Source organism: Canis lupus, chromosome 17, assembly GCF_003254725.2.
Source record: "Canis lupus dingo isolate Sandy chromosome 17, ASM325472v2, whole genome shotgun sequence".
Lineage (NCBI taxonomy): Eukaryota > Metazoa > Chordata > Mammalia > Carnivora > Canidae > Canis > Canis lupus.
In genome coordinates this window covers 15,441,565-15,468,771 of record NC_064259.1, presented here as the reverse complement: position 1 = coordinate 15,468,771, position 27,207 = coordinate 15,441,565, and the positions used below count along the sequence as shown (strand labels likewise).

The window sequence follows — 27,207 nt, the reverse complement described above, 5'->3', positions numbered from 1 at the left end:
AAGACATACAGACAGTGCACATTAAGTCAAAGGCTTGGGCACTGGGTGGCTGGGCGCCCCAGTCAGTCACCTACCCCTGGGATGGGGACGGGAGTAACTAGTCTCCCCTGGCCACCCAACCCTCACTCATCCCCCAAAGGGATTTTGGCCTCATTTACCACAAATGCTATCAGGGAAATGGGAGTGGTAGCCAGAGAGTATCTTGTCTGGCAATAGTCACCCCTTGCCCCAAATTCAAGAGGATAAATTCTTACACACTATTAAATCACAGGAGCCATTTTATAAATGTCATCATCATAGTCTTTTAATATTTTACATAAAAAACTGTATACACAGCTTATAGAACTTTTATGTAAACATCATAAGCTCACCACTTTGTCATTTGTCAGTTTATTTAAAAAATAAAAAAACAAGACAACAATTTAGTAGAAGTACCACTGGGTGGGGAAGGGAGGGTAAGAAAGGAGAGGCTAGGGGCAGGTTCATTCTCTGTACAGAGATGCAGAGAAAATTTCACATAGCTTTTGAGACTGCCTTGTGAAGAAAAAAAAAAAAAAAAAAAGGAAGGGGGAGTTAAATAGGTCCCAATACTTGTTACTGCCCTTTATCAAAATAGTGCGCATACCTGCACAAATAAAATCGCAAAACAGTGTTGCCACTTTTTCTAGAAAACAAAAATTAGTGGTTTCTTTTTTCTCTTTGTTTTTTTAAAAGTCATCATCTTTAAAAAAAAACAAAACAAACAAAACACCAGAAGTAGATGAGGTTACAGCGTACAGGGGTGGTCAGAATGCTACTTTCTTATGCAAATGACAAGTGCATTAAGTGTCAAACAATAAAACAATTGTGCAAAGAATTCTTTCCAAAAAAAAAAAAAAAAACCCGAACAAGTTTTAGCTTTTAAATAAATCAAATAACATCAGTTTCTTGGACTGAACGATTTCCACTTGTATGACAGGCACAAAGTTCGCTTATGGCAAAAGAAAGACCCAAAGCACTCTCTCCCTCCTCCGGCCCAGGGCTGGTGAGGGGTGCGCCCGGGGCTGGCCCGCAGGAGACCGGAGTCTGGAAGCTGTGTCCTCGCAGCCCCACGGCAGTCGCAAAGGTTTTCCCAGGGGTTGGAAAGCTGGCCAAGTCCTGTTCACGCTTGGATGGGCGCCCGCCCCAGGGTGGGCCGGAGCTGTTCTAGCGCCCTGTCACTCCACCCACCGCCACCATTAAATAACACCATCCTACCTTCGAAAATAAAATTATATCTATATTTATAGAACACCCCGTCCTCCCCAGCCCCCCGCCCCCCCGCAGTTCCCGCGGTCTATGTTACACACAAGGGACAGCGGCCGCTCGCCGCTTCTGGGCGAGCATCTGCTGGGGCGCGGCCGCACCCCGGCGCCAAGCTCTCCTCCGGGGACCAGAGGCGGGGGCGGGGGGACGTGGGGCGGGGAAATCGCACACACACACGGCCGCACGCTCCGAAGCGGCTTGGCTCTTCGGGAAAGGGCGCTCAGGGGCCCTCGGCACTCAGCAGGCGCCCGGGCCGGTGCAGCACAGCCGGGCGCGCAGAGACGCTGGAGAGGGGGCGCCCGCGGCCGGGGCCCGAGCCGCCGTCGGGCGGTCCGCTGGGGGCCTCGGGGAGGGCGCGGGTCTCCCCGTCTTCGGGCTCGAGGCTGGAGGGCGGGCGGCGGGGGGGGGCGGCGGGGGCGGGCCCGGGAGGGGGCGCCGCGCCGGCGGGGGCAGGGGCAGGCGGGGCGGGCGCGGCCCTCATAGCACCTTGCAGCAGTTGATGCAGCCGTTCTGGGAGCCGTAGCGCTTCTGCAGCGCGGCGCGCGTGGCCGTCTCGAAGACCTCGCGCACGCCCTCCTTGGTCTTGGCCGAGCACTCGAGGTAGTCGTAGGCTTGGATGCGCACGGCCATGGCGCGGCCGTCATCCGTGCGCACCGGTTCCTGCTTCATGCGCGCCAGCTCCGTGCGGACGTGCTCGTCGCTGCGCAGGTCTTTCTTGTTGGCCACCAGGATGATGGGCACGTTGGGGCAGAAGTGCTTCACCTCGGGCACCCACTTCTCGGGGATGTTCTCCAGCGAGTCGGGGCTGTCCACGGAGAAGCACATGAGGATCACGTCGGTGTCCGGGTAGGAGAGTGGCCGCAGGCGGTCGTAGTCCTCCTGGCCCGCCGTGTCCCAGAGCGCCAGCTCCACCTGCTTGCCGTCCACCTCGATGTCGGCCACATAGTTCTCGAAGACGGTGGGCACGTACACCTCGGGGAACTCGTCCTTACTGAACACGATCAGCAGGCACGTCTTGCCGCACGCGCCGTCGCCCACCACCACCAGCTTCTTGCGGATGGCCGCCATGAGCGGGCCGGGCCGGGCAGCAGGAGGGGGCCCGCGGACGCCGCGCCGCCGTCCCGCTCGCCGCTCGCCGCTCGCCGCTCGCCGCTCGCCGCTCGCCGCTCACCTCGGGCTGCGCGCTGCGGGCGGGCGTCGGCGGCTGCACCCGGGCCCCGCGGCGGCGCGACCTCTCGCTGCGCTCGGGCTGCCGCGGCGGGGGCGCGGGGGCATAGGGCGCGCCGTGCGTCTCCGAGCCGCGCCGCGCCGCGCCGCGCCGGGCGGTGGCCGCTCTCCCCGCCCCGGGCCCGGGGTCCGCGCCTTTGTGCGCCAACGGCGGCGGAGCGGCGGAGCGGCGGAGCCGGCCGAGTCCCTCCCCGGCCTCCTCTGGGTCTCGGCCCGGGCCCCGGCAGCGGCACCCGAGAGCCTCGCCTACGGCCGGACTGCGGTGGCAGATGCGGGCTGCGGCCCTAGCGCCCGCTATTTAAAGAGTTCGGCCACTTTCTTAATATAGCCGGCCAATGGGAAGCGAGCCGGCTGAGCTCATCGCTGCGGAGCTCGGCTCTGATTGGCCGCCCGCTGCAGCCCAGGGGCGGGGCCTCCGAGCTTGATTGACGGCCCAGGCCGCGGGGCTGGGAGAGGCGGCGACTGGGGAGTCTGCGCCTGGGCGGGCGCTGCGGGGCTGTGGCCGCAGCGGCCGCGTTCGCCCCTTTTTGCCGCGTTTTCTGCGCGCGCGGCCGGGGCCCCGGGCTGGGGGGCGGGGTGCTGGAGCCCGCGGGGCCTGGGCGAGCGGTTCCGAGACAGGCAGCACTCTGGGGGGCGTTGGCGACTCCCTCCCACGCGGAATTGTCCCGCTTCCGTGCAAACTCCCAGCGGCGGCCGGACCCGTGGGGGAGGGAGCGGCCCCTTTAAGCGGGTTTGTTTTTAAATAAACACACACACACACGCATACACACTACACGCTTGTTTCCAAGGAAGGTTTTGTTCTCTGCTTTCAGAAGCGGCCCCTTCCCTCGTCTAGGCCACCTCTCCCAACTCCTCCCCCCACTCCCCCCACTCCTCCCCGCCCCCCCCACCCCCACTGCCGCGGTACCCTTCCAGGTTTGGACCCCGGAGGCCAGAGTGGGCCTGGGCCCGGCCTCCAGCTCTTCCCAAGTCCTATCAGTCCCCCTTCCTCCTCCACCTCCCACCCCCCCATCTCCAGGTGAACATCTGGGAAGGGGGGGACCATGAAAAAGGGAGGTTGGGGCTGCTTGCAGGACTTGATGTCCACTTGGAGGAAGTTACCAGGCAGAGAAAGGCAGCTTCGGCCCTGGTTTGCATGATGAATTCGGATCCTGGTAGTCAGGCTGAGAACTGTGCTGAAGTAAATAGCACAATAAAATCAACGGCCTCCCAGCCCACTGGGCAAGAAGAGGATGAGGCCAGAGGCCGGGGAGAGAGGGGCAGACAGGGAACTTGCAGGCGAGGACACAGCAAATCAGTGTCCGGTGGGGTGCTAGTTCTTCTGCTAGTTCTTCTTCTGGGCTTGACTCATCTAGCCCAGAGTCTAGTATAGAAGGACCTAAGGCAAAGGATTTCACAGGACAGAAGAAGGAGGCAGGGGGACAGGGAGAGGGCTTGGTGCCAAGAAGGAAGAGCTTGAAAAAAAAACAGAACTGTGGGAAACAATAAGACAAACTCTAAAAACAGAGACTAGGTTGATGTGACTGCACTTGATGGAAAGAGAGAGAGAATTGAAATTCAGGTTGAGGCCAATCATGGAGGGCTAAAATGCCAACTGCACAGATTGGGCCATGTCCATCAAGACACAGTGGGATGTTTTATTGGTTTTTTAGCAAAGGAGAACCCCACACATCATGTTGAAATTAAGGCTTCGTATTTCTGCCTCTGTCTCTTAAGACTGGAAGCTGGTAGAGAGCCAAGATTTTGTCTTAACCTCAGCATCCTGAAGACCTACATGGCTGCGCCTATGAAAGAATCCAGTAAATGACTGTAGAGAAGAATTCCACTTAAATGCTCAGGAACTCAGAACTTTCTGGCATCTCCTACCTCAGGTTCCAGGCTCTCTGTTAATAACCATCCAACCAAGCCCATGGAGCCAGCTGTAACTAAGCTGTGGTGTGTTTTCCCGTATGATTTACATGTTGAGTTCTGGGTCTCTACGTGAACACCAAAGATATATCAAATTAAGTAAGACAGTAGTGCCCTAATCCCTAGAGCCTGTCCTGTGGGGAACAAATTGAAATGCCCAAAAGGGCTTCCCTCACACTAGATATAAGCTCCACTGTTTTCCTTTTTCAGATCTAAGGAACTAAATTATCAGCAAGTAAATGATTTTTCGACAATGGGTTTCCATGGAAGAAAAGAAGGGGTTTTTGATCATTGGTTTAGGGTTCCTGTCCGGAAACTTTTTTTTTTTTTTAGCCTATTAAAAAAATCTTATCTAAATTTTTCTTCTTTTAGTCAAAACCTTTTATAGGTGTATTGTTAACACGGCTTTCCTTTATCTTAATATAGCTTGGGAATCTTGGTGGTGTCCTTAAGCTTCAAATATTAAACTATCAAACAAAACTTTGTACCATGTCTTTTTTGAAAAACCAAAATACAAAGAATCAGGAAGAGGGATTCGATTCACTCATTTCCTGATTCTCAGACATAATATATGAGTGTTCCAAGCCTGAACTTGAGTATGGCAATAATTTCTAAAAATACTCAGTTGGTAAATATGCCAAAGTAAACAAATAGAAAAATCCGTGTTCTGCAGCAAGTTCTCTTCATGGTGTTCATTTTTATGTCCGGGATACGTTGACAGGCTCTTTGGCAACGGACTACTCCGAAGACTGCACCACTCAGAGGATAAACTTTTCCAAACTAGGTGATGTGCCAGGCAGGCTCCTCCCTGCCTCCCCCCTCCCCGCACAGGACACGCCTACTGAAAGGCCAGGGCAAGGATTGGTCCATGAGAAGAATTGTTAAAAATTACCTTTATTAACATACAGACTCACTGTATGACAGATACCTGCACCAGTGAGAGAGAGAAATTACCTCCCAGACAAAAGGGAGATGTTAATCTATCTCCAATCTTCAGTTCAATTTATTTGGGGTTTTGTTTTGTTTTGTTTTTGTCCAGTGTTTCCTACAGATCCTGCAAATCACCCCTCAACTGCTCTCAGACAAGATCAGAGACTGGAATGTTCATTAGATTTTAGTGCCACCTTGTGGCAATCTTAATAGGTTCCCCCCCCCCTTCCCCGCTTCAAAAAAAAAAGAAAAAAAATATATATAGTATATGTATATAGATAATGCATCTATGATTATAAAAAATTTTATCTAGTTAAAAAGCATGCAGTTTATGATTATTTTTATTTTAAGATTTTTTTCACAGGATGTCAAACTCTAGAGTTTTACAGATTCTTTAGAAATTCTTCACATATATATTTTTATATATGTATATAATCATATCTATTTATACACACCTACAACTATTTTCATATACACTTAAGAAATTAGTTCCTTCCTAAATAGTAACTTCTTTTTTTTTTTCCATGTAGGCTCCACACAGTGGAGCCCAAACTGGAGCTTGAACTCATGACCCTGAGATCAAGACCTGAGCTGAGATCAAGAGTCCAATCCCTAACGAGTGAGCCACCCAGGCACCCCTAAATAGTAACTTCTAAAAGAGATTTGAGGAAAGAGATTAAAAGCTGTGGAATCTCACTAATTTACGTAACGATGGACTTCATTTGCCCTAAATACAATATACAGAAATGTAAAACAACTTTAACTTCAAAAATCATTTTTCCCCAGTTCAGAAAGCAATTATTGGATATTCTGTTATTATTAGAAGTAATAATGATTTCTTTACCAATATGCATTTACTAGGAAGCAGCAATGCCATAGACAATCCTGACAGCATTTGATTTTTAAATTTTTTCCCACTTTAAGGAGTAGCTTAAAGTCTCTAGGACTATTGTCAACCTTCCATCTCAGTGCAATGAGTTTTGAAAAGGAAAAGGCTCTTCTAAGACTACCCATGCAATTGCAATGTAGGAAAACCAAGATGGTCCCATCTGGTCCATCTGGTTCCATTCAGCCATGAATTACATAGCTGAGTCTTCCAGCTACTTTCTGAGGTCTCCAGCTATGAGCCACAGCAGGTAAAATATCTCTCTCCTACCCTGGGCTTGTGGTTCAATGTGACCCAGGCCTAAGGGAAGGCTGGGCTCCTAGGAGTTTAGCTGTAGCTAAACTGTTAAACTACAGAATGTGTGCAGTGAACTTGGATCAGACACACCTGTCGGTCCAGCCCAGGGCCAACTCAAGGGGAGTAGAAGGTGGGCAGTGGGACAGCTCCTAATCACTCTAAAATTGGGCTGTGTCACAGTCCAGGAGCTGTTAGCTCTATGTGGCTGTTGAGCACTTGAAATGCTGCTCATGCCACCAAAGAGCTAAGTTTTTAATGTTATCTGATTTTAATTAATGGAAATTGAAATTGAAAGACTGATATGCAGGGTGGAGGAAATGGGGGAGATGTTGATCAAAGAGTACAAACTTCCAGTTACAAGATGAATTAGTCGTAGGGATCTGATGGGCAGCATGGTGATTGTAGTTAATAATACTGTATTAACACTTGAAAGTTGCTAAGGAGAGTAGATCATAAATGTTCTCACCACAAAAAAAGAGATGGTAATTATGTGACATTTCGTGGAGGGGTTAGCTAACACTGTGGCTATGGTGATAATCATTTTGTAATATGCAAGTGTATCATATCAACACTTAATATGTGTACACTTAGAACTTACCCAATGTTTGATGTCAATTACATCTCCATAATGATGGAAAAAGAAAGATTTGAATGAATACTGGCATAGGCCACAGAAAACTAAAAAAAAAACAAACAAACTGATATTTAATTCAGTTATTGAGAAACTTTTACAAATGTTTGAAACAACTTAGGTATGTGAATCTACATTTTCCTACTGGAAATTTTATGAAGTCTAAATACAGATTGGGTATTTTCAATGAAAATTTAGCACCCAAATTAAGATGTAAACATGTAAAAAAAACATGTAAAATAGTCCATTAATAATTTTTATATTAATTACATATTGAAATGATAATATTTTAGATATAGTGAATATGATTTGTAAGTGTATTAGATTTAATATGTTGATATGCTTGGATATATAATTCAAACTAACTTACTTCTTTATGATTTTTAATGTAACAACTAGAAAATTTTAAATCACACACATGTTTCACATTACACATCTATTGGATGACACTGCTCTAAAATGTCTACAAGTCCATGGAGCTCTGTGGCTACTCCTTCATGCATCATCTCTGGGAGTCACTTTTGTATGAGCCCCCTGAAGCCTGTTAATTTTCCTGTGGGTATGATGTCCTTTTATTTGTGCCAAACTCACTGCTGGATTTCATTTCAGAGAGCCCAGACACTTAGCTGCACACTGTGGTTGGGACCATCTGGAGCCTCCCTACCCGCCCTTCCCTCAAGGCTCTGCAGGCCAGGCACCAGCCCCCCCCATGCCTTTCATCTGCGCCCTGCCCCCAAAGCAGCTACCCTTCCCTAGAATGTTCAACTCTCATCCCAACCCCAACACCGGGAAGTGTTGTCTTGAACGGTAGAGGCTGTTTGGCGTTTCTCTATGGTGACATATTTTCCTTTCCAAAAAAGAGAATAAAAATCTAGTCCTTTTCCAATTTTGGTAGTACAGTAGGGGCTGTTGGTTGTTCTCTGGAACTCTCACATCAAACCTCAGTCCTCTCAGTGTAATGCAGCAAACACGGATAGAGGAGGGAATGGGGGAGGGGAAGTGAGGGCACAAAAGATGAGTAAAGCATTTGGACCATCCTGTAAAGACACACACACACACACACACACACACACACACACACACGCACAGAACCCCCACTGTGGGTTAAAATATCACTAATATGTAAATAAAGGGTGGAGAGGACTTCGGACTTCACACAGGAGGTCACATTTGAGCATGGCCTTGACAAACAAGTAAGGTTTTTCCAGAATAAAGAGATGCCCATTGGCACCATCTAAAGCACTGACTGTGTAGCTATTATGTGCACAAAGCTTCCCATCAGAGCCATTTGATGAGAAGGGAGAAGCAGCAACGGACAGAAGGAGAAAAATATTCCTCCTTCTACACATAAGACTTGCCTATGACAGCAGCCCTGTGAGGCCTGCCTTGCCCTGAGGACAGGAGGGCAGAAAGGAAAGAGAAAGGTCACAAGAACCTCCCATTATCTACCAAGGTCATTACAGAAACCGCCCCAGCAAATGCTTGCCAGTTCTGTGGCATATGCTGAGATTGCATGTACATTTGTTACTTCAGCAAAAGCTCTGGGAAAGTAGTGTGGGGATGCAGTAAGCTGAAGGGAGGGGAGCCTCACACTGGGAGGCTGGAGACCTGCCTTCCAGACCTTCTACTTTCTAGCTACCCAGCCTTGGGCTCACCCTCTCTTCTGGGACTCAATCTCCCCATGAGGCATTGAACTCCAAGGCTAGAAACTCAGGTGTCCACAAGGGTCCTGCAGGTCGTATAACTGTGTAAGACACTGGGGAGTGGTGGAAACTGGGAGGAACTGGAGACCAGGCTGTATCTAAGTTATCAAAGTCCAGGGCACCTGGGTGGCTCAGTGGTTGAGCGTCTGCCTTGGGCTCAGGACATGATTCTGGAGTTGTGGGATCGGTCCCATATTGGGCTATCAATAGGGAGCCTCCTTCTCCCTCTGCCTATGTCTCTGCCTCTCTCTGACTCTCATGAATAAATAAACAAAATCTTTGAAAAAAACAAAGTAAGTTATCAAAGTCCAGAATTGAAAAGCAAACTATTGCATTGCCCGAAAAAGACAAGTAGTGCAGGCTAGATTTGGCCAGCAGAACCCATTTATGAACCCTGACTAGATAGATTTCATTATTAATGACTCAAAGGGGGCTTACCCACAGAAAAGAATATCATCAATCCTTTCGTAAAGTGAAAAAAACTTTATAAAGCAAAAAAAAAAAAAAAAAAAGTTTTGTATTTAATTTTGTTATCCAAGAACTTATTTCTCTGAATTGCTTAAACAGAAGTCCAAAAGATGAAATATTCCAAAGTATGCAATCTAGGGAAATGTGGTCCGACATAAGAATAAGTTATTCTCACAGCCGAGAAGGGGGTAGCATTCAGTTGAGGGGGGAGGAGGTGTTACCCCCTTATAACAAACCAGAGAGCTAAAACACCAAGGTTTTTTTTCTCTTCCTTGTTTCCAGTCTTGAAAGCAAATGATCTAATAAAAGTATTCATACAGAGATGATTCACTTCTTGTTATCTTATGATGTCAGAATTTTGCAATAGGGAGGAGTTGAATTCACAATGGATTTCCACACTCCAATGTGGTTCCAGTGAAGATGTGCCTGTGGCTATTTATAGCATGAGACAGAGCCTGTATTAGGAGCCCCTGCTCAGAACCGGAATGTGGGGAGCAGACAACACAATCGTGAGGAGGCAGTGATGGATATGCTTCATCCAGCCCTCCCTGGGCCTCTGCTTCCACTCCAGCCATGCAGTGGGTGGAACATGGCTCAATAAAAGAAATCATTTCTTCTTGAGGGCCTCCCATCAGAAAGAAGCGAGTGGGAAATCTCTCTCTTTGACAGCTCTGTTGAAACTGCTCCATCTTTGAAATGTGGAGTTGTGTGATTGCTACTCATCTTGGTCACAGCTTGGTATGCTAAAGAAAGGAGTAGATACATTTATAGTTTGGAAATCTCAGTGATATGCCTACAAAGTGAATGAATTTCATTCAGTCCACTACTATGTGTTAGCTGCCTCCCACATGCCAGGACCTAGGGTATGGACCTGGCTGCCAGGCTTTAAGGAGCTCAGGGACTTAGCATATGTGGCATCTCACAGCTGTTGAACTTCCAGTGTCTCAATGAGGTAGAGGCAGGGCTTGAACCTAGCAGATATGATGACATCCACTTCTGTCATTCAATCATTTGTTCTGCAAACATACTCAGTGCCACCAGTGGGACACAGGAGGAATCTGTGCAGGAGCTCCAGTCCATAAATATGAGTGGCAACACTCAACAATAGTTATAACAACTAAGCTGAATACTTCAGTCTAGTGTGGTAAGTGCTACAATGTGTGGGCACGGGGGAGGCGCCTGAGGAGGTCAGAGAAGGCTTGAATTAACTGGTACCTTGACACTTTGGTGGCCTTCAATGAACCACATCCCCTAGTATTCATCGCTTTGTGTGGTCCCCTCCCATGATGAGCCTGAGTTTGGCCATGTGACTAGATTAGGCCAAGGGGACATCAGCAAGAATGATGTAAGTTGCAGCTTGATAAGTACTCACACATTCCTTTTGGAACCTGGCTGCCATGTTTTTAAGGAAACTCAATCCACCAAGTGGACAGGACTATATAGAGGAGAACTGGACCCCTGACCAACAATCTCAGCTAAGCTCCAGCTAGTGGTCAGCACCAACTGCCAGCTATGTGGGTGGGGCCATTTGAACCTTCCTTCCTGACACCTCAGCCAACACCATGGGAAGTAGAACTGCCGGAGTCGACCCACAGAATCCTGAGACATAAATTGTTGCTATCTTAAGCCACTGTGTTTTGGGGTGGTTTATTCCACAGCAATGGATAACCTAAACAAGCTGAGTCTTGATGGTGGCACAGAAGTTAGCCAGGCCAAGGCAGGAAAAGAAGGGCATTCTAGAGTATGAAGGCATGAGATAATATAACATATTCAGGTACTGGGCAGATCAATATGGCAGGCATATGGGGCATAGAGTAGAGAGAAGCAATTGCTGGAACTGAGGAGACTGGCTGAGCTCAGACCAGAGCATCTGCAGATGAGTGAGGAATTCCAAAACCACCCCTGGGTTCAATGATTCGCTCAGGGGACTCACAGGACTCAGCGGATGGCTGTACTCACAGCTGTGATTTATTAAAACAACAGGATGCCAAGCAAGATTAGCAAAAGGAAAGATATATGGGGCAAAGTCTGGGGGGAAACCAGGTGCAAGGGAAATTGTCTTTCTTGAGGGTGCTGTGTCCTCTCCCAGGGAGTCACACAGGACACACTCACTTCCCCCAGCAGTGAGTTGTGACAACACATGTAAAACACTGCCAACCAAGGAAGGTTGTTAAATAATCAGTGCCTGGGACTTTTGCTGGGGGCCATGATGCTTAATTTTTTATGTCAACCTGGAGAAGACATGGTGCCCATTGTTTGGTCAAACACCAATCTAGAGGTTGCAGTGAAGGTACTTTTCAGATGTGATTAATATATAAATCAAAAGATTTTAAGTAAAGCTGATTACTCTCCACAATGTGGATGGGTCTTATCCAACCAGCTGGGAGACCTTATGGAACAAGCCCGAGGTTTCCCGAAGAACAGAGAATTCTCCTGGAGACTGCAGCAGAGACGCCCAGCCTGTGTTTCCAACCTACTGCCCTGCAGAATTTGGGCTCCACTCTGAATTTCCAGGCTGCCAGTCTGCCCTACAGATCTCAAAGTTGCCAGCCCTCACAACTGCATGAGCCAATTCCTTAAAATGAATCACTCACTCTCTCTTTATATGTATGTGTATCCCGTTGGTTATTTTTCTCTGAAGAACTGTGCTAAGTATCCTCTGCCCGGCATGTGCTCAAATTCCAGACTCCCAGAAGAAACCAGGTATTTAGCATAAACTACAGTGTTTGCACAAACAGTCTAGGCAGCATGTGGGGGATGGCCCAAAGAAGGGGCAAGTAGGGAAGTAGGCTTCCAGGTCTCAGGCCTGTCTGGTCAACCAGGCAGGGCAAGGATGGAGAGAATGGGGTATATTTAAGAAAACAACAGGATATGTTGAAGGTATGTTCCCACTTCCAGGCTGTTACTTCCCCTCCTAGTCAGTGAGAGCCTCAGAGAGGGTGAGGGTGTGTGTGTGTGTGTGTGTGTGTGTGTCCGTGTGTGTCCATGTGTGTCTGTGTGTCTGAGTCTGTGTCTGTATCTGTGTGTTGGAGCCTTCTCACCTCCCATACCAGCCCTCCTGGGACAGATCTGTGTCCATTGAGGTTCCTCTCTGGAACCCTGAGCCCCCCAACCCCCCAAGGGCCTTGCCCTGTCTCTCTCCTCCCACCACAACCCACATGGAGCTCGAGGAGCCCTAAATGCCAGGAGGGCCCAAAGACACATAGGGAATCTCAAAGCTGAGAGGGATTCTAAGAATACAGTCCTAGGCTTGTACTACTCCAAGTGTGGTTCATGGACCAGCAACATTAGCATTTCTTGGAAGCTTGTTGGAGATAGAGAGTCTCAGGCCCCAGCCCACCCCGGGCCTCTACAGAATCAGAACCTAGAGCTCTACAAAGTATCCAGGGGATTCATAAAAACAGTCAAGTCTGAGAAGCACTGGCCTCGGCCTGTCCTCCGCCTACAGAGCTAGAGGAAGCATGGTGGTGGTGGTGGTTCAGGTGAGCACATGCTGTGCGGCGGGCCTGCAGCTTCACCTGGGTCTGCAGCTTACTATCTGGGTAGTCCTGAGCATCATCTCCTTCTGCGTCAGTTTCTCAGCTATGAATCGGGGCGTTAATAGTGCCTCCCTCACTGGGCTCTTGTGTGTTAAATGAGTTATTGCATGTAAAGCATTTAGAACAGTGCCTGGGGATCCCTGGGTGGCTCGGTGATCTAGCACCTGCCTTCGGCCCAGGGTCTGATCCTGGAGACCCGGGATCAAGTCCCACATTGGGCTCCCTGCCTGGAGGCTGCTTCCCCCTCTGCCTGTGTCTCTGCCTCCCTCTCTGTGTCTCTCATGAATAAATAAATAAAATATTAAAAAAAAAAAGAACAGTGCCTGGCACATGCTAAGTACCTGGAAACTGTTAGCTGTCATTCCTGAGGGGTCATCCAGCTTCTGCTTGTCCTGCCCCCACCCATCAATACATGCACACGTACTCCCCCACTGACAGGCCAGGGGAACAGCCATTCCTCACTTAGACTGTGTGATGGGAGAAGACCCGTCCTGTAGCTCCTGGAAGCTGTGTCCAAGGTGACACAGAGGAATCTACAACCTCGTCATAGGACAGCCCTTCAATTTTTGGAAAATGACTCATTCTCCAAGTCTGCTCATATCCAGGCAGTTCTGGTCCATATAACCCCTCTCTGCAGGCTCTGGCTGCCTTCCTAGGAGCCTGCCTCTGTGAACACACAGTGTTTTGCCTATACCCTTCTTAAGGGACACTCCTGAGGTCAGGTCACTACTCCAAGGATAGTCTCAACTCTGCCCCTTCAGACTGGATAGTTGTGCAGGACAGGCCACAGAATGGGACTCAGCCAGCAGAGGTGGTGTCACCACAGTATCATGGGTGGAATGGATTCTGAGCTGCCCAGGAGAGTCCATACGGAGCAGAGAGAATGTAGAACACTCCAACATCCAGGCCAGCACCCAAGGGAAGACCTGGGGAAAGGCAAGGCCCTTCGGTGGGCTCCCAGAATCATGAGAGGCTGCCCAACAGTCCCTCCAATCTCTGTGAATCAACTTCCGCCACGTTCCTACTCATGGTTAGAGGAGAGCAGAGGGCAGCACATCTCAAATGGGGAATGCTCTGCAATCTCTTGATCACAGTTGAATTTAGAACTTCCTTTTAAACTTTTGGCTGATGTTCTTGAAATGCAAACAAAGTAAGTCCCTAGAAATAATAATGCCAAGGATGATTATAACAGTAGGTTTCATAACTAAGTTTGGGGACATAGTGTTAGCTACTGTTAAGTTCTTGACATGTGTTATTTCATCTTATCGTCACAACAAGCCTGAGCAACGTGTCAATATTGACAAAAGGTGTTAATATTGACAGCCTATTCAGTAGCCTCCTCCTTCTCACTCCTTTTGAGGGGATTCTGGGTTTGCTTGCTGGACCACAGGCTCTTCCTCTGATCATTAGTGGGGAGTAAATTGAAAGGAGCTGAAAGGCTGAATTGACTTACATTTTTGATGGTCCTGGAGCTTCTTCCAGAAAAAAACAACTTGTCCAGAGGTCAGAAAAGTGGTCAAGAGAGAAGTGGGGATAAGAGAAGAGAATTTGGTGACAGGCAGCCTTGAAGACAGAACTCTGGGGAATTTGCTAGGTTAGGAGGACGTTTGGGGGGGTGGGGGGGCGCCTGGGTGTCTCAGTGGTTGAGCATCTGCCTAAGGTTCAGGTCGTGATCCCAGGGTCCTGGGATCAAATCTCACATCGGGCTCCCTACAGGGAGCCTGCCTTCTCCCTCTGCCTGTGTCTCTGCCTCTTTCTCTGTGTGTCTCATGAATAAATAAATAAATAAAATCTTTAAAAAGAAAAAAAAAGAGGATGTTTAGGGAATTTCTATTATGTGTTTTATACTATAGCTCCCCTTTGGCACTTCTTTGGGAGATATATTTATATTTATATTTATATTTATCTTCAAAAATCTTTTTCAGCTGGAGTTATGTATCCTCTAGAAGCGACAGAGCTGAGCTAGAACTGAGCCAGCCAGTTTTATTTGTACTAAACTATTATTATCCTACCAGTTAGAGATAAAGAAGCAGAGATTAGAGAGTTTAAACCACTTGCCTAAGGATGCACTGCCAGTAAATGTCAAAACCAAATTCCATTGAGCAATCTGTGCTGGTGGACAGCTACCACCTACTACGGTGGTTGGAGGACCATGAAAACGCATTGCTATTTCTAGGCTCGTCTGGGTCAAGGGTTTTCTAGTTGCCCATCACACACAGGAGTGACTCCAGAACTCTTGGGTTGTGAATACCATTTCGTTTACTCCCTTCCTGAAGCATGTTTCCTAAATCGTCCCCCATCCTCCTTTCCCTCCCCACTTCCAGAAGCAGGCCTCTAGATGTGCTTCTCCAGTCAGGCAGTGTGTCTGCACAAGTAAACACTCCCTGATGTCTTCATCAAGCTTTGACCTTGCACCTTACAGCCAGTGGCTGCCATGGCTAATGAGAGCCTGGCAGGCCTCTCAGGGCACAGCCAGTACAGGAAGTCCTGCCAGAATCATTCACTCCCTCTGTAATCATTTCTTGAGCTCACACTGGGAAAACAGCACTCCCTGGAGGCAATTCTCTTTCCTTTCTCTCTGAAACCCTCCCTTGACTTAAAGCTCTATTGTCATAAAATAAAATTAGGCATACCATGGACCTCTTATGTTGTATTACTTCACCCCACGTGGTGGCAGAGGGCTGCCAGGAAGCCAGTATTGAAGTGATTAGACTGTAGGAAAGATAGAACTGACCGATAGGAATAGGGAAGGGGGGGCTTTTATATTTTTTATCACATAATGGTTCAAGCATAAGAAAAATATAAAGAATAAATCTGCTACCCAGCTTTCGGCAAAAAGAAAAAAATCTGCTGTGAATTTCTCTAAAATATACCAAATCATTTTGGTACAGATGACACTACGGGGTACCCCTCCTCAATCCTGCTCCTCACCCTCCTTCTCTCAAATATGTTGTTTAATATCCCCACGCATATATTTATTCATTTAGTAGACACAAATGTGTCTTAAAGATACATGGTAGTGTTTTGCATGTTTTAAATCTTTATACAAATGATGTTGTGCTTTATAGAACTTCTGCAATTTTCTGTTTTTATTCAGTGCTTTTTTTTGAGATTTGGTTATGTTAATACATGAAGTTCTTATTCATTCATTTTGCCTACATGGTATTCCACTTTGTAAATATTTATGCATTCCCTGTTGTTGGGCATTTGGGCTATTTCCAAGTTTTTTCTGCTACAATTGTTTTTAAAAAGAGACAACAGCTCCAAATGGAGTTACTTGTGCTTAAGCCTCATGTCAGCAAACCAAGACTTAACATCTAACCTAAATGTAGTTTCAGCCTCTCCAAGGAATGTAACCTTCAGGTTGATCTGAAATTACCCTAGTAATTACCCTAGCACTAGTGAGGTAATCTGCTCAATAGACCCCTTCCAAGCCCCGTAGGGAAGTGACCTTGCCTGAAACAATCCACTCTTTGCTAGAAACGTCCTTTTCCTGCCACCTTCTGCCTGTAAAAGCCTTTCATTTTGTACAGCCCTTCAGAGCTTTCTTTGATCTGCTAGATGGGATGCTGCCTGATTCATGAATTGTTAATTGAAACCAATTAGATCTTTAAATTTACTCAGTTGAATTTTTTTTTTTAATTGCTGCACTGACCAATTGGATAGGCCAATATGTACATACAGAAGAGTCTCTAGGAAATAGGCCTTTGTCACAGGAAGGAGCTTTTCTTTCTTTTTTTTTTTTTTAATTTTTATTTATTTATGATAGGCACACAGTGAGAGAGAGAGAGGCAGAGACACAGGCAGAGGGAGAAGCAGGCTCCATGCACCGGGAGCCCGACGTGGGATTCGATCCCGGATCTCCAGGATCGCGCCCTGGGCCAAAGGCAGGCGCCAAACCGCTGCGCCACCCAGGGATCCCGGAAGGAGCTTTTCATAGGACAAGAATCTTAGGTTACATTTCAAATTTAGAAATTGCAGCCAAGGGCATATGAAATGAGCACAACGACCCTGCCTCCCACTTCCACCCTGGGAGCTCCACATCCCTGTTGAGTGAATATAGCCATCATTCCAAGAATATGGTTCCTGACAACACCCTTCCATCCAGACTCAGTGAAAGGCACACATATAGATGCTACTGTGAATCATTTATCTTGTCTGTTTTCTCTTTGGATTTATAATTGGAAATAGTGAAATTCTGGAATGTTCTGATGATTCAGACTGAGTGTGACAGTGAGAGAGTCAGGATGGAGGGCATGACTGTTTAGGGAAAAGGAAATGGATTAATATGCAGAAATTAGCAGGACTAATGTTCCACTCAGCCATTTCTGTGCAATAAGGCACCCAGCAAAGATTTATTATTCTCCCAATTACATGGGTTCCTCTGCTGGTCTTCCTGGCCTTGCTCAGGCAGTTAGTTTCATCAGCTGAGCAGGAAGGCTCAAGAGGGTCCTACTCACATGTCTGGAAATTGGTGCTGTTAGCTGGGTCCCCTTGATTCCTCTCCATTTGGTCCCTCACCCTCTAATAGGATAACCCAGCTCCCTTACACAGTGGTTTGGGACAGCTTTCCAAGAGAGTCAAAGTGGACATGGTAAGGACTCTTGCAGGCAAGGCCTACAACTTACATAGCCTCACTTCTGCCCAATTCTATTTGGCCAAAGAAAGCCACGAGTCCAGTCCCCATTTAAGAAGAGGGCAAGTTGACACCCCTCTTGTTAGGAGGAACAGCAAGGTCCTGGAACATTGAAAAGGACCATGGATTGAATTGCTTCAGCCATATTTGAAAACAATCTCCCACAACTGAGCAATTCAGGCAGAGATGGAAATTTAACACTCACCACTGAGATTTTAGCTAGAGTCTTCTGTGCAACTTCCAAAATAGGTCAGTATGATACCATTCCCATCAGCCTGGCTTTCCTGGCTAGAAGGAGGTGCACAGAGGAATAGAGTTTTAAATTTTTTGATATTGCTGGTTCTTCTCCTCACCTGAAAATCCAATAAGGAACCTACCTTTCACTTTTGTGAATTAGTTCTTTAAATAACTATTTTTAAAAAGATTTTATTTATTTATTTGATAGAGAGAGAGAGAGAAAGAGCACACAAACAGGGGGAACAGGAAAGGGAGAAGCAGACTTCCCACGGAGCCGGAAGCCTCATGCAGGGCTTGATCCCAGAATCCTAGGATCATGACCTGAGCCGAAGACAGATGCTTAGCCAACTGAGCCACCCAGGTGTTCCTAAATAACTATTTTTAAAGCACCTGGCATGTATAGTACATTATACTAGCTGCAGGGTATACAGCAGTGAACAGGACAGGTATGGTCCCTAGGATCTCAGAGCATTATTCTATGGGAGAGGAAAAAAGGCATTAAACAATGATTTACACAGTCAGAGTTTTTTTTTTTTTTTCACAGTCAGAGTTTTAATTAGAATGCTATTAAGCACCACAGGAGGAGGACTAAGGCACGCAGAGAGAAAATATAAGTGGGGGCCTTCAGCGTTAGCATGTCGAGGTCATGGCAAACTCCGAAAGGAAGACACATGAGTGTTTGAGAAATAAGGAGGCATTACACAGGCTAAGGCTGTGGGAGCGTAATAAAAGGATATTTCAAGCAGAAGAAACAGTATGTACTGAGGTCCTAGGGAGGGAAGAAGCCTATGTGTTTGAGGAACTGAGAAATACACAGAGAAAGTGGGAGAGTTGAACAGATGAGACTGGCCAGACCAGGCAGGATCTAGCACACCACGAAAAGGACCTTGGTAAACCCTGGACTGTACCTTTTCCCCTGCAAATTTGTACGTTGAAGCTTTAACCCCACAAAGTGACTGTAATTGGAGACAGGGCCTAAGGAGATAATTAAAGTTAAATGAGGCCATACAGGTCATACAAAATGGGTGTTCTTTTTTTTTTTTTTTTAAGATTTTTAAATTTATGGGACCCCTAGGTGGCTCAGTGGTTGAGCATCTGCCTTTGGCTCAAGGCGTAATCCCAGAATCCCGGCATTGAGTCCCATATCAGGCTGTCTGCATGGAGCCTGCATCTCCTCCTTCTGCCTATGTCTCTGCCTCTCTCTGTGTCGCTTGTGAATAAATAAATAAAATCTTTTTAAAAATTTAAAAAAAAATTTAGATTTAATTAATTTATTTGAGAGAGAGAGAGAAAGCACGAGCATGGTGGAGGGGTAGAGGGAGAAGCAGACACTCCACTGAGCAAGGAGCCTGATGTGGGGCTCCATCTCAGCACCCTGAGATCATGACCTGAGCCAAAGGCAGACACTCAACCAACCAAGCCATGCAGGTGCCCATGGGTTTTCTTTTAAGAGGAGGAAGCAGCACCATAGAGCACATGCACAGAGGAGAGGCCACATAAGGGCACATGGCAAGAAGGCAAGCCAAGGAGAAAATCCTCACCAGAAACCAGACCTGCCAACACCTTGATCCAGGGCTACAAAAACAATATGTTTCTGTGTCAGGCACCCAATCTGTGGTGTTTTGTTACTGTAGCCCTCGCAGACCAGCGCAGCATGTGAAATACTGATGTTTATGCTCTTAGAAGAACATTCTGGTTGCTATGTGGGGATGGACCCAAGGAACAAAAACCGTCACTCGAAAAGAAGTTAGGAGGCTATCCGAGAGCTGATGCAGGAGGCGAGGGGGGCCTGTGGCAGGCTGTGGCAGTGGGGATAGAGAGTAGGCTTGTGACAGAGGTAAGGAACATTTAGAGCCAGTGACAGCAGTGGAGGCCTGGCTGGAGGAGATGGGTTGAGGGGTACCAAGGAGGTGAGAAACAGAGAGCAGGGGTCGATTCTTTTAAGAAGTCCATCTGTAAGGAAGGGAAGAGAGACAGGCAACAGATGAAGGGAGGAGGGGAGTTAGGTTTTTTCTTTTCTCTTGTTTTATTCATTTTTCTTCTGAAAAAGTTTAAGTTTTGTTTTCTTACAAGATGAAAGAGACTTAAACATTTTAAAATGCGGATGGGAGGGGCCGGTTGTAAAGGGAAGTGCTGGAGAAGCTTTAGAAAGAAGAGAAGTAAACGTGTCAGGTCCTGCTGGAAGAGGCAGAAGGATCAGGGCCAAACCACAGGTGCTGTAGGGAGAGAGGATGGATGGATGGATGAAATTCATGCACAGATGAGAAAGTGAGGGAATGAAAAGCTGCCCCCTTTATGCTTTCAACTATCTGGTTGGTTAGAGGTTGTCATGCAGCTGCCACCCATTTTCACCTCACACCCACGTAACCAAGGGAACCTGTCTATGCAGTGAGCTTGGGCCTCTTCCTCTTCCCTCAACGGTTGAGTGTCACTTGGGAGCCTCCGCACAGCCTGGGCAAGGGAGGGAGGGAGGGCACTGGTGCATGGTGGTGGGGGCCCTGAAGTTTCTGGGCTCCCCGCTTGCTGTGCCCTCTGGTCCTGCTCACACTTGGAGCCGCACCTCTGTCAGCCACCTCTTCCATCCCGCCGGGGGTTGTCGCTCGGCCTCTTCTACCTTATGATGTGGTGGCTCGGACAGGACTCAGTTCATGATGGGTAGTTTTGGCTGCATGGTCACTTGGTGTTCCATCTGTTCCAGGGCCCAGAAGCATGCCAGAAATTGTTTTTCAAAAGGCATTTGTTCTTAACCCCGGAGGGCATGGCCTTGCTCCAGAGCCCCAAAGATCTGCACTGTGATTCTCCCAAGTGAACCTGGCCACAGACTCCACAAGGCATCTTTTCCCACCACGGACACCTTCACCTCCTGTAGGGTCTCCTGGACCCTACAGCCCACAAGGCAGAGGTGTCTGTGACTACAGCCAGGCTGTCCGGTGTATGGGCCTGCAGCCCCGCCAGCCCTTCCCACCCCTCTGGTGACACATGGTGCCCTGAGGGAAGTAGCCAGGAGAATGGAATGTACGTGAACTTTATTTATTTAATTTTTAAGATTTTTTTTAAAGATTATTTACTTATTCATAGAGACAGAGAGAGAGAGAGAGGCAGAGACACAGGCAGAGGGAGAAGCAGGCTCCATGCAGGGAGCCAGACATGGGACTTGATCCAGGGTCTCCAGGATCACGCCCTAGGCTGCAGGCAGCACTAAACCGCTGCGCCACCGGGGCTGCCCTATTTTTTAAGATTTATTTATTCATGAGAGACAGAGAGAGACAGAGACACAGGCAGAGGGAGAATCTGGATCCCCACAGGGAGCCGGATGCAGACTAGATCCCAGGACCCCAGGATCACGACCTGAACTGAAGGTGTATGCTCAACCACTGAGCCACCCAGGTGCCCTGAATGTGAACTTTTTTTAAAAAAAGATTTATTTATTTATGATAGACAGAGAGAGAGAGAGAGAGGGAGGCAGAGACACAGGCAGAGGAATAAGCAGACTCTATGCTGGGAGCCTGACGCGGAACTCGATCCCAGGACTCCAGGATCACGCCCTGGACCAAAGGCAGGCGCTAAACCGCTGAGCCACCCAGGGATCCCCCCTGAATGTGAACTTTTAACAGCACCCACCATGGGCTCAGTTCTCAGCAGCTTCCTAACACTTACTTATTCCACCTTTATAATTTCCCTGTGGAGCAAGACTTAGCCTCCTTGTCTTACAGATGAGGAAACTGAGTCACAGAGAGGCGAAAAACTTGTTCAAAAATGTTCCACCATGTGAGGTAGAACCAACAGGAATCTGAGGTGCCTGCCAGGAGGCTGTGAAACCTTCCAGAAACAGGGTAAGTGGAATAGACAGGAGCAATGGCAGACCCATGGCAGTGGGTGCTGGTAATTAATTTTACGTATCAGCTTGACTAGGCTAAGGGACATCCAGAAGCTGGCAAAACATTACTTCTGGGTGTAGCTGTGAAGATGTTTCTGGAAAAGATTAGCATTGGAATCAGTGACTGAGTGAAGGACATCCTCGTGGCCAATGTGGTAGCATCCAATCTGTCGAGGGTTTGAATGGAACCAAAGGGTAGAGGAGAGGCAAATTGCTCTGTCCTGGAGCTGGACGTGCATCTTCTCCTGCCCACAGATACCAGCGCTCCTGGTTGTCAGGGCTTCAGACTCCAACTAGGACTTCTTGGTGCTCAGACCTTCAGGTTTGGACTAGAACTTCACCACCAGCTTTCCTAGGCCTGCAGATTGCTGTCAGCTGACCATGGGCCTTTCTCTGCCTCCATAATCTCATGAGCCAGCCCCTCAGAACAAATCTCTCCCTATGTATCTGTGTATCTATATTGACAGATATATCCGTGTCTTTCTGTATATCCTGTTGGTTCTGGGGTTTTTTTGTTTTTTGTTTTTTGTTGTTGGTGGTTCAGTTTTGCTGGAGAACCCTGGCTAATCCAATGGCCTCATAAATAAAAAAGCCAGTCCCAACCCAAATTACTGGAGAGAAGTGTAGCCTCAAAATGTGCCCTGATTAAACTAAGGCTAGTCCTTAGCACACAGAAGTAGATGGCACCTCCCTCTGCATACCCCACCCACCTACACCCCAATCTGAGATATTTAGAAGCCCAAATGTCCAGGACCCACTTATAGGGTAATCAAACCAAGCCTAATGACCAGTAAAACCCACGGGTAGCAGATTGAAGAACTCGGTCAAGGACTTGGAGCACTCTCTTCTACCCCAATATTTGTTTTGAAAAAGTAATTCTCAACTTTCAATGAGCAGCTGAACTTCCTGGAGGGTTTGTTTAAAAATTCAGACTGGGGCAGCCCCGGTGGCTCAGCGGTTTAGCACTGCCTTCAGCCTGGGGCGGGATCCTGGAGACCCAGGATCGAGTCCCACGTTGGGCTACCCTGCATGGAGCCTGCTTCTCCCTCTGCCTGTGTCTCTGCCTCTTTCTCTCTCTGTCTCCCATGAATAAATAAATAAAATCTTTAAAAAAAAATTTTCAGACTGATGAGCCCCACACCAAGAGCTTATGATCCAAAAGATTTCATTAGGGCCCAAGAAAATGCACATTTCTCACAAGGTCCAAGGTGATGCTGTATTAGGGTTCTCCAGAGAAGAGTAGATAGGAGATGTAGATCTGTAACAAATATATATATATACATATATATATATATAACAAATAAGACATATAGATCTCATGTTTGTTCTAAGAAGTCTCTCCCTCTCTCTCATATATATATGAATATATATGAGTAATATGAATATAATATGAATATTATATATATAATTAGGGTATGTGCTATATATATATAATTACTCATGAGTATATGAATAATTATATATGAATAATAATAAGAAATATATATGCTGAGAAATTCCATGATCTGCAGTCAGCAAGCCAGTCTGAAGGCCAACAGACTTGATACCCAGGACAAGCCAACATTTCAATTTTAGTCTCAAGGCAGGAAAAACCAACATCCAAGCCCAAAAGCACTCAGGCGGGAAGATTCTCTTATTTGTGGTAGGGTCAGCCTTTTGGTTCTATCCAGGCCTTCAGCTGATGAATGAAGCCCACCCACGCTAGGGAAAGCAATCTGCTCCATCTTAGTTAGGGCCACCAACTCAAGTGCTGGCCGCATCCAGAAACACCCTCACAGACACACCCAGGATAGTGTGTGACCAGATGTCCGGGCGCCCCACGGCCCAGTCAGGCTGACACAGAAAACTCACCATCACAGATGCCATTTACTGCTGGTTCAGGACAGGTTGTGGAGTCACCGCTGCGGAGCATGTGCCCCTTGCTGCAGCAGGGTTGGATGGTTACCCCTCTTCCACTGGCATCCTCTGCCCTAGAGGGCAGCAGGTCACAGTGGTGACCACGCTCAACCCACGTGCAGACTTCAGGATGAAGAGAGCCCTTGGCTGAGTGGCCAAAGCCCCATCCTGAGTGGTCCATCCCCAGGACCCACGCAGGCCATGTCACTCCCGGGGCTTGAGCACTTTTGGAGTTCGCATATAAAACACAGCACATATGTACCCTAAAAGTATTTGTTTTTAGATTTTATCCATTTATTCATGAGAGACACAGAGAGACAGAGACACAGGCAGAGGGAGAAGCAGGGAGTCCGATGTGGGACTTGATCCCGGGACCCCATGATCACAACCTAAGCCAAAGGCACTGAGCCATAAAACTATTTGTTTATCTGAAATTCAAAATCCATGAGGCATCTTTTTTATTTCTCTTTGCTAACTTTAGCAACTTCATTTCTTTCTCTGTGAAATGGGGAGCCCCCGAAGGCATGGGGATGTGAGCAGGCCATCGGGCAGGCTGCACAGACGGTGGTGGCTGCTGCTTTTGTCAGGCCTCAAGGGAGGGGGAAAGGAGCAAATGGTGCCTGACTCAACCTGCCAGGCTGTAGGGAGCACAGGCCTCGAAGCCCTGGACCAGGTGGGGTGGGGGAGGGGAGGGACGCCAGCCTGAGGGGGGGTGGGAGAGGGCAGGGCCCAAGTTAACCAGAGAGGAGCATGTCCCTCTCAAACCCTCCCTGACACCAGTAAACAGGAAGTTCCGTGCTCTTCTGGGAGGCGTCGGGGATTGGGGGGGTGCGTCCTGAACTAGGACTCCCAGTAGTAGTCAGTGGTCGGTGCTGGCATTTAGCAGAGGTGCCCCTGGTTTTCCAGCCCCGAGGCCAGAGGAGGCCCCTACACCCATTCCCCTCCCCATGCTGGGGCCCAGACCAGAGAGAGAACCTCAAGTTTGGTTGGCAAGAGGAGGAGCTCCCCCCCAGGCCAAAGAAGAACTTCCCAGCTCACAGCATCAAGACCCAGGGCAGAGAATGGAGCCACAGTCCTTTTCCCCAACCTGGCATCTCTCTGGGAATTGGCTTCTTTCTCTGGCCAACTAGCTTCTCCCCTAAGCCCCCAGCATCTCCCAGCTTCACCTCCCAAGAGGCTCCTCCCTCATCTATGAGTACCAACCTGAAAAATCCCAGAGAGAGTTCTCATTGATCCCACTGGGGTCCCACGTCCACTTGTGCAATGTTCCACAGCCTCTTCTAGAGCTATATATTTGGAGAGCTGAGAGGCTCAGTTTACCAAAAGAAAAGAGCTTATTATTCCCTAGAGGGAAACAATGTGATGGAATGCTATCTACTATGGAAGTAATATTGTATCAAGGGTATGATTGTTGGGGTCCCCTGGGTGGCTCAGTCAGTTAAGCACCTGCCTTCAGCTCGGGTCGTGATCCCAGAGTCCTGGGATAGAGCCCTGTGTCAGGCTCCCTGCTTAGTGGGGAGCCAGCTTCTCCTTCTCCCTCCACCCTGCCCCTCCACATGCTCATGCTCACTCTCTTTCTCTCTCTTTCACTCTCACTCTCTAAAATAAATAAATAAAATCTTTTTTTTTAAGAGTATGATTGTTGTCATTGTCATCAGGATAAGTTGGCCACGTTTTTCCAATTCCCATTATCCTTGGGCTCTATTATCATAAATAGTGCCTAAGGCCCCGGGCTCTGGAACTCAGACTGTCTGTAATTCAAATTCTGGTTCTAGCACTTTTTAGGTGTGTGACCTTAGGCAAGCTGCTTAACGTCTCTGTGCCTCCATTTAATGTTTGTGAAAGACTAAATGAGTTGATGCATGTGGAACGTGAAGAAGAGCTCCAGGTACCCGCCAGGTACTCAATAAATATTAATCATTATTACTGTTGGAGAAAAAAAAAGGCAGTGCCAACTGTTTGAGGGGGAATTGGGCATAAAACCAACACTCCCCACTTAGTCTCCAGCTTTCTTCCAGGGAGCACTCACAACCTTGGGAACACGGTTCAGCTGAGACTTCCTGGGAAGTTCACAAGTTCCCAAAGTCTCTCTCCTCCAGAAGCTCGCAGCCACGTCAGGGTGGCACACAACTAAGGACAGTCTTCCCTGCAAGTCGGCTTGTGCTGGATAGAAGAGGGCACAGGGCTCCATGAGAAACCAAGAGGGCACTGGGTCCAGAGGAAGCTGGCTTGAGTAAACCACACCTGAGCTGTGACCTGAGGATGGGCAAGAGTTTGCCAAGCAGAGGAAGGTGGCAGGGCACAGCGCTAGTAGTCCCAAGCTCTAGAGTCTCAGCTCCAGACCCACGCTTCCCTGCTTCGTGCAGCTGTGGCTGGAGCTCTGCAAGTTCTGTCCTTCTCATCAGCTGGTTCCTGTTGGGTCCTGCCAACAGGGGGCTCTAGAAGCAGACTGGCAGGCAGGAGGACAGAAGGGACTTGCTCCTTCTTGTCTGTTCGGTGTCCTGCCAGCCTCTCCCTGGCAAGAGCCAGGCAGCCCAGAAGCATCAGGTGAGGCCTCCAGCTCTCTGTGGCCTCAGAGCAGGTGTTGAGAGGCTGTGTGCAGGAAGCAGCCAAGTAAGCCAGTGAGCAGGAAGCATCAGGAAGTTTCCCAGGGAACAACAAGGCAGGTGTGCAAATGGCCCTCGTGTCCACCATGTACCAGAGAGGAGCAGCTGGGGACGAGGACCAGAACTGGGGTGGTTCAGAAACAAGACCCCAGGCTCTGGGACGTGCAGCCCAACACGCAGGGCCTGAGCCAGGGGAGCTCTGGTGCAATGTAGGGAACCAAACCACCCCCACACTCCAACACCCCCTCTGCCTTCCAAGCCCTGGTGGTTTGTTCAGATGTCACCAAAGCCAGACCCAGGGCTAGGACTCTGAACATGGGAGATAAGGGGATGGGGTGGCAACCACATGCCCAGACAATGAGGGAGCTGGCTATTGTCTGAGTGACTTGGAGGTAGCACAGACCAAGTCCCCACCCCTGGATTAAGAGGAAATTCTCTAAGAATTCCTCTGAGTGATGCACTCTCGATTCTTCAGCATGGGGCATGAGCGTTGTGACTCATATGTGAGAAGTACAGGTATGTGTATATGGGGTGGAGGGTGGGGTGCTATTCAGACAGGCCTGGTAGATTTCCAGGAGCTCGGTCAGTCAATAGCTTATTTGTGGCATCGAGAGCTTGTCTTCAACCCTCTTCTTCACTGCCATGGCTTCAATTTCCACCTTTGCTTTCTAGCCAGGGCTTTTGAGCTCCAAATATGCAAACTCACCCTACTAAGTCCACAGGAAGATTCCATGACGTTCCAAAATGAACAAAACTGAAGACTTCCTTTCCTCCAAATCTGTCCCTCTTCCCTATTTCCATGGACCATAACACATTCACCAAGTTCCCCAGGCTCAAAGCTTGAGAGTCATGGTGACATCCCCTTCCCACAACCCAGACCAGGCCCATCTCCCTCTGCTGTGCGTCTCAGACCCACCCGTGCCCCTCACACCTCCTGCTGCCTCCCCAGCTTCCCTGCAAAGCCACCTGCATCCTCAAACCCTTTCAGCACCAGGAGGCAGGGGCATCTCCCGAGGGCCACTGTCCTCTCCAAAGCTGCAGCTGAACTCAAGCCCGAATGTTTCCCTTGGACCCCTTTACCT

The 27,207-nt window shown here is 48.2% G+C and overlaps 1 protein-coding gene across 1 annotated transcript; it reads right to left on the bottom strand.

Moving 5' to 3' along the window:
* Positions 1-277: 277 nt before the first annotated feature.
* RHOB (ras homolog family member B) lies at positions 278-2,788 on the bottom strand. The gene has a single exon (XM_025454559.3). The coding sequence runs from the start codon at positions 2,350-2,352 to the stop codon at positions 1,762-1,764; it is 591 nt and encodes a 196-aa protein (XP_025310344.1). The 5' UTR covers positions 2,353-2,788; the 3' UTR covers positions 278-1,761.
* Between the last annotated feature and the right edge of the window lie 24,419 nt (positions 2,789-27,207).

Coding starts and splice junctions, on each gene's coding strand:
- RHOB (XM_025454559.3), bottom strand. CDS start 2,352: ATGGCGGCCATCCGCAAGAAGCTGGTGGTGGTGGGCGACGGCGCGTGC.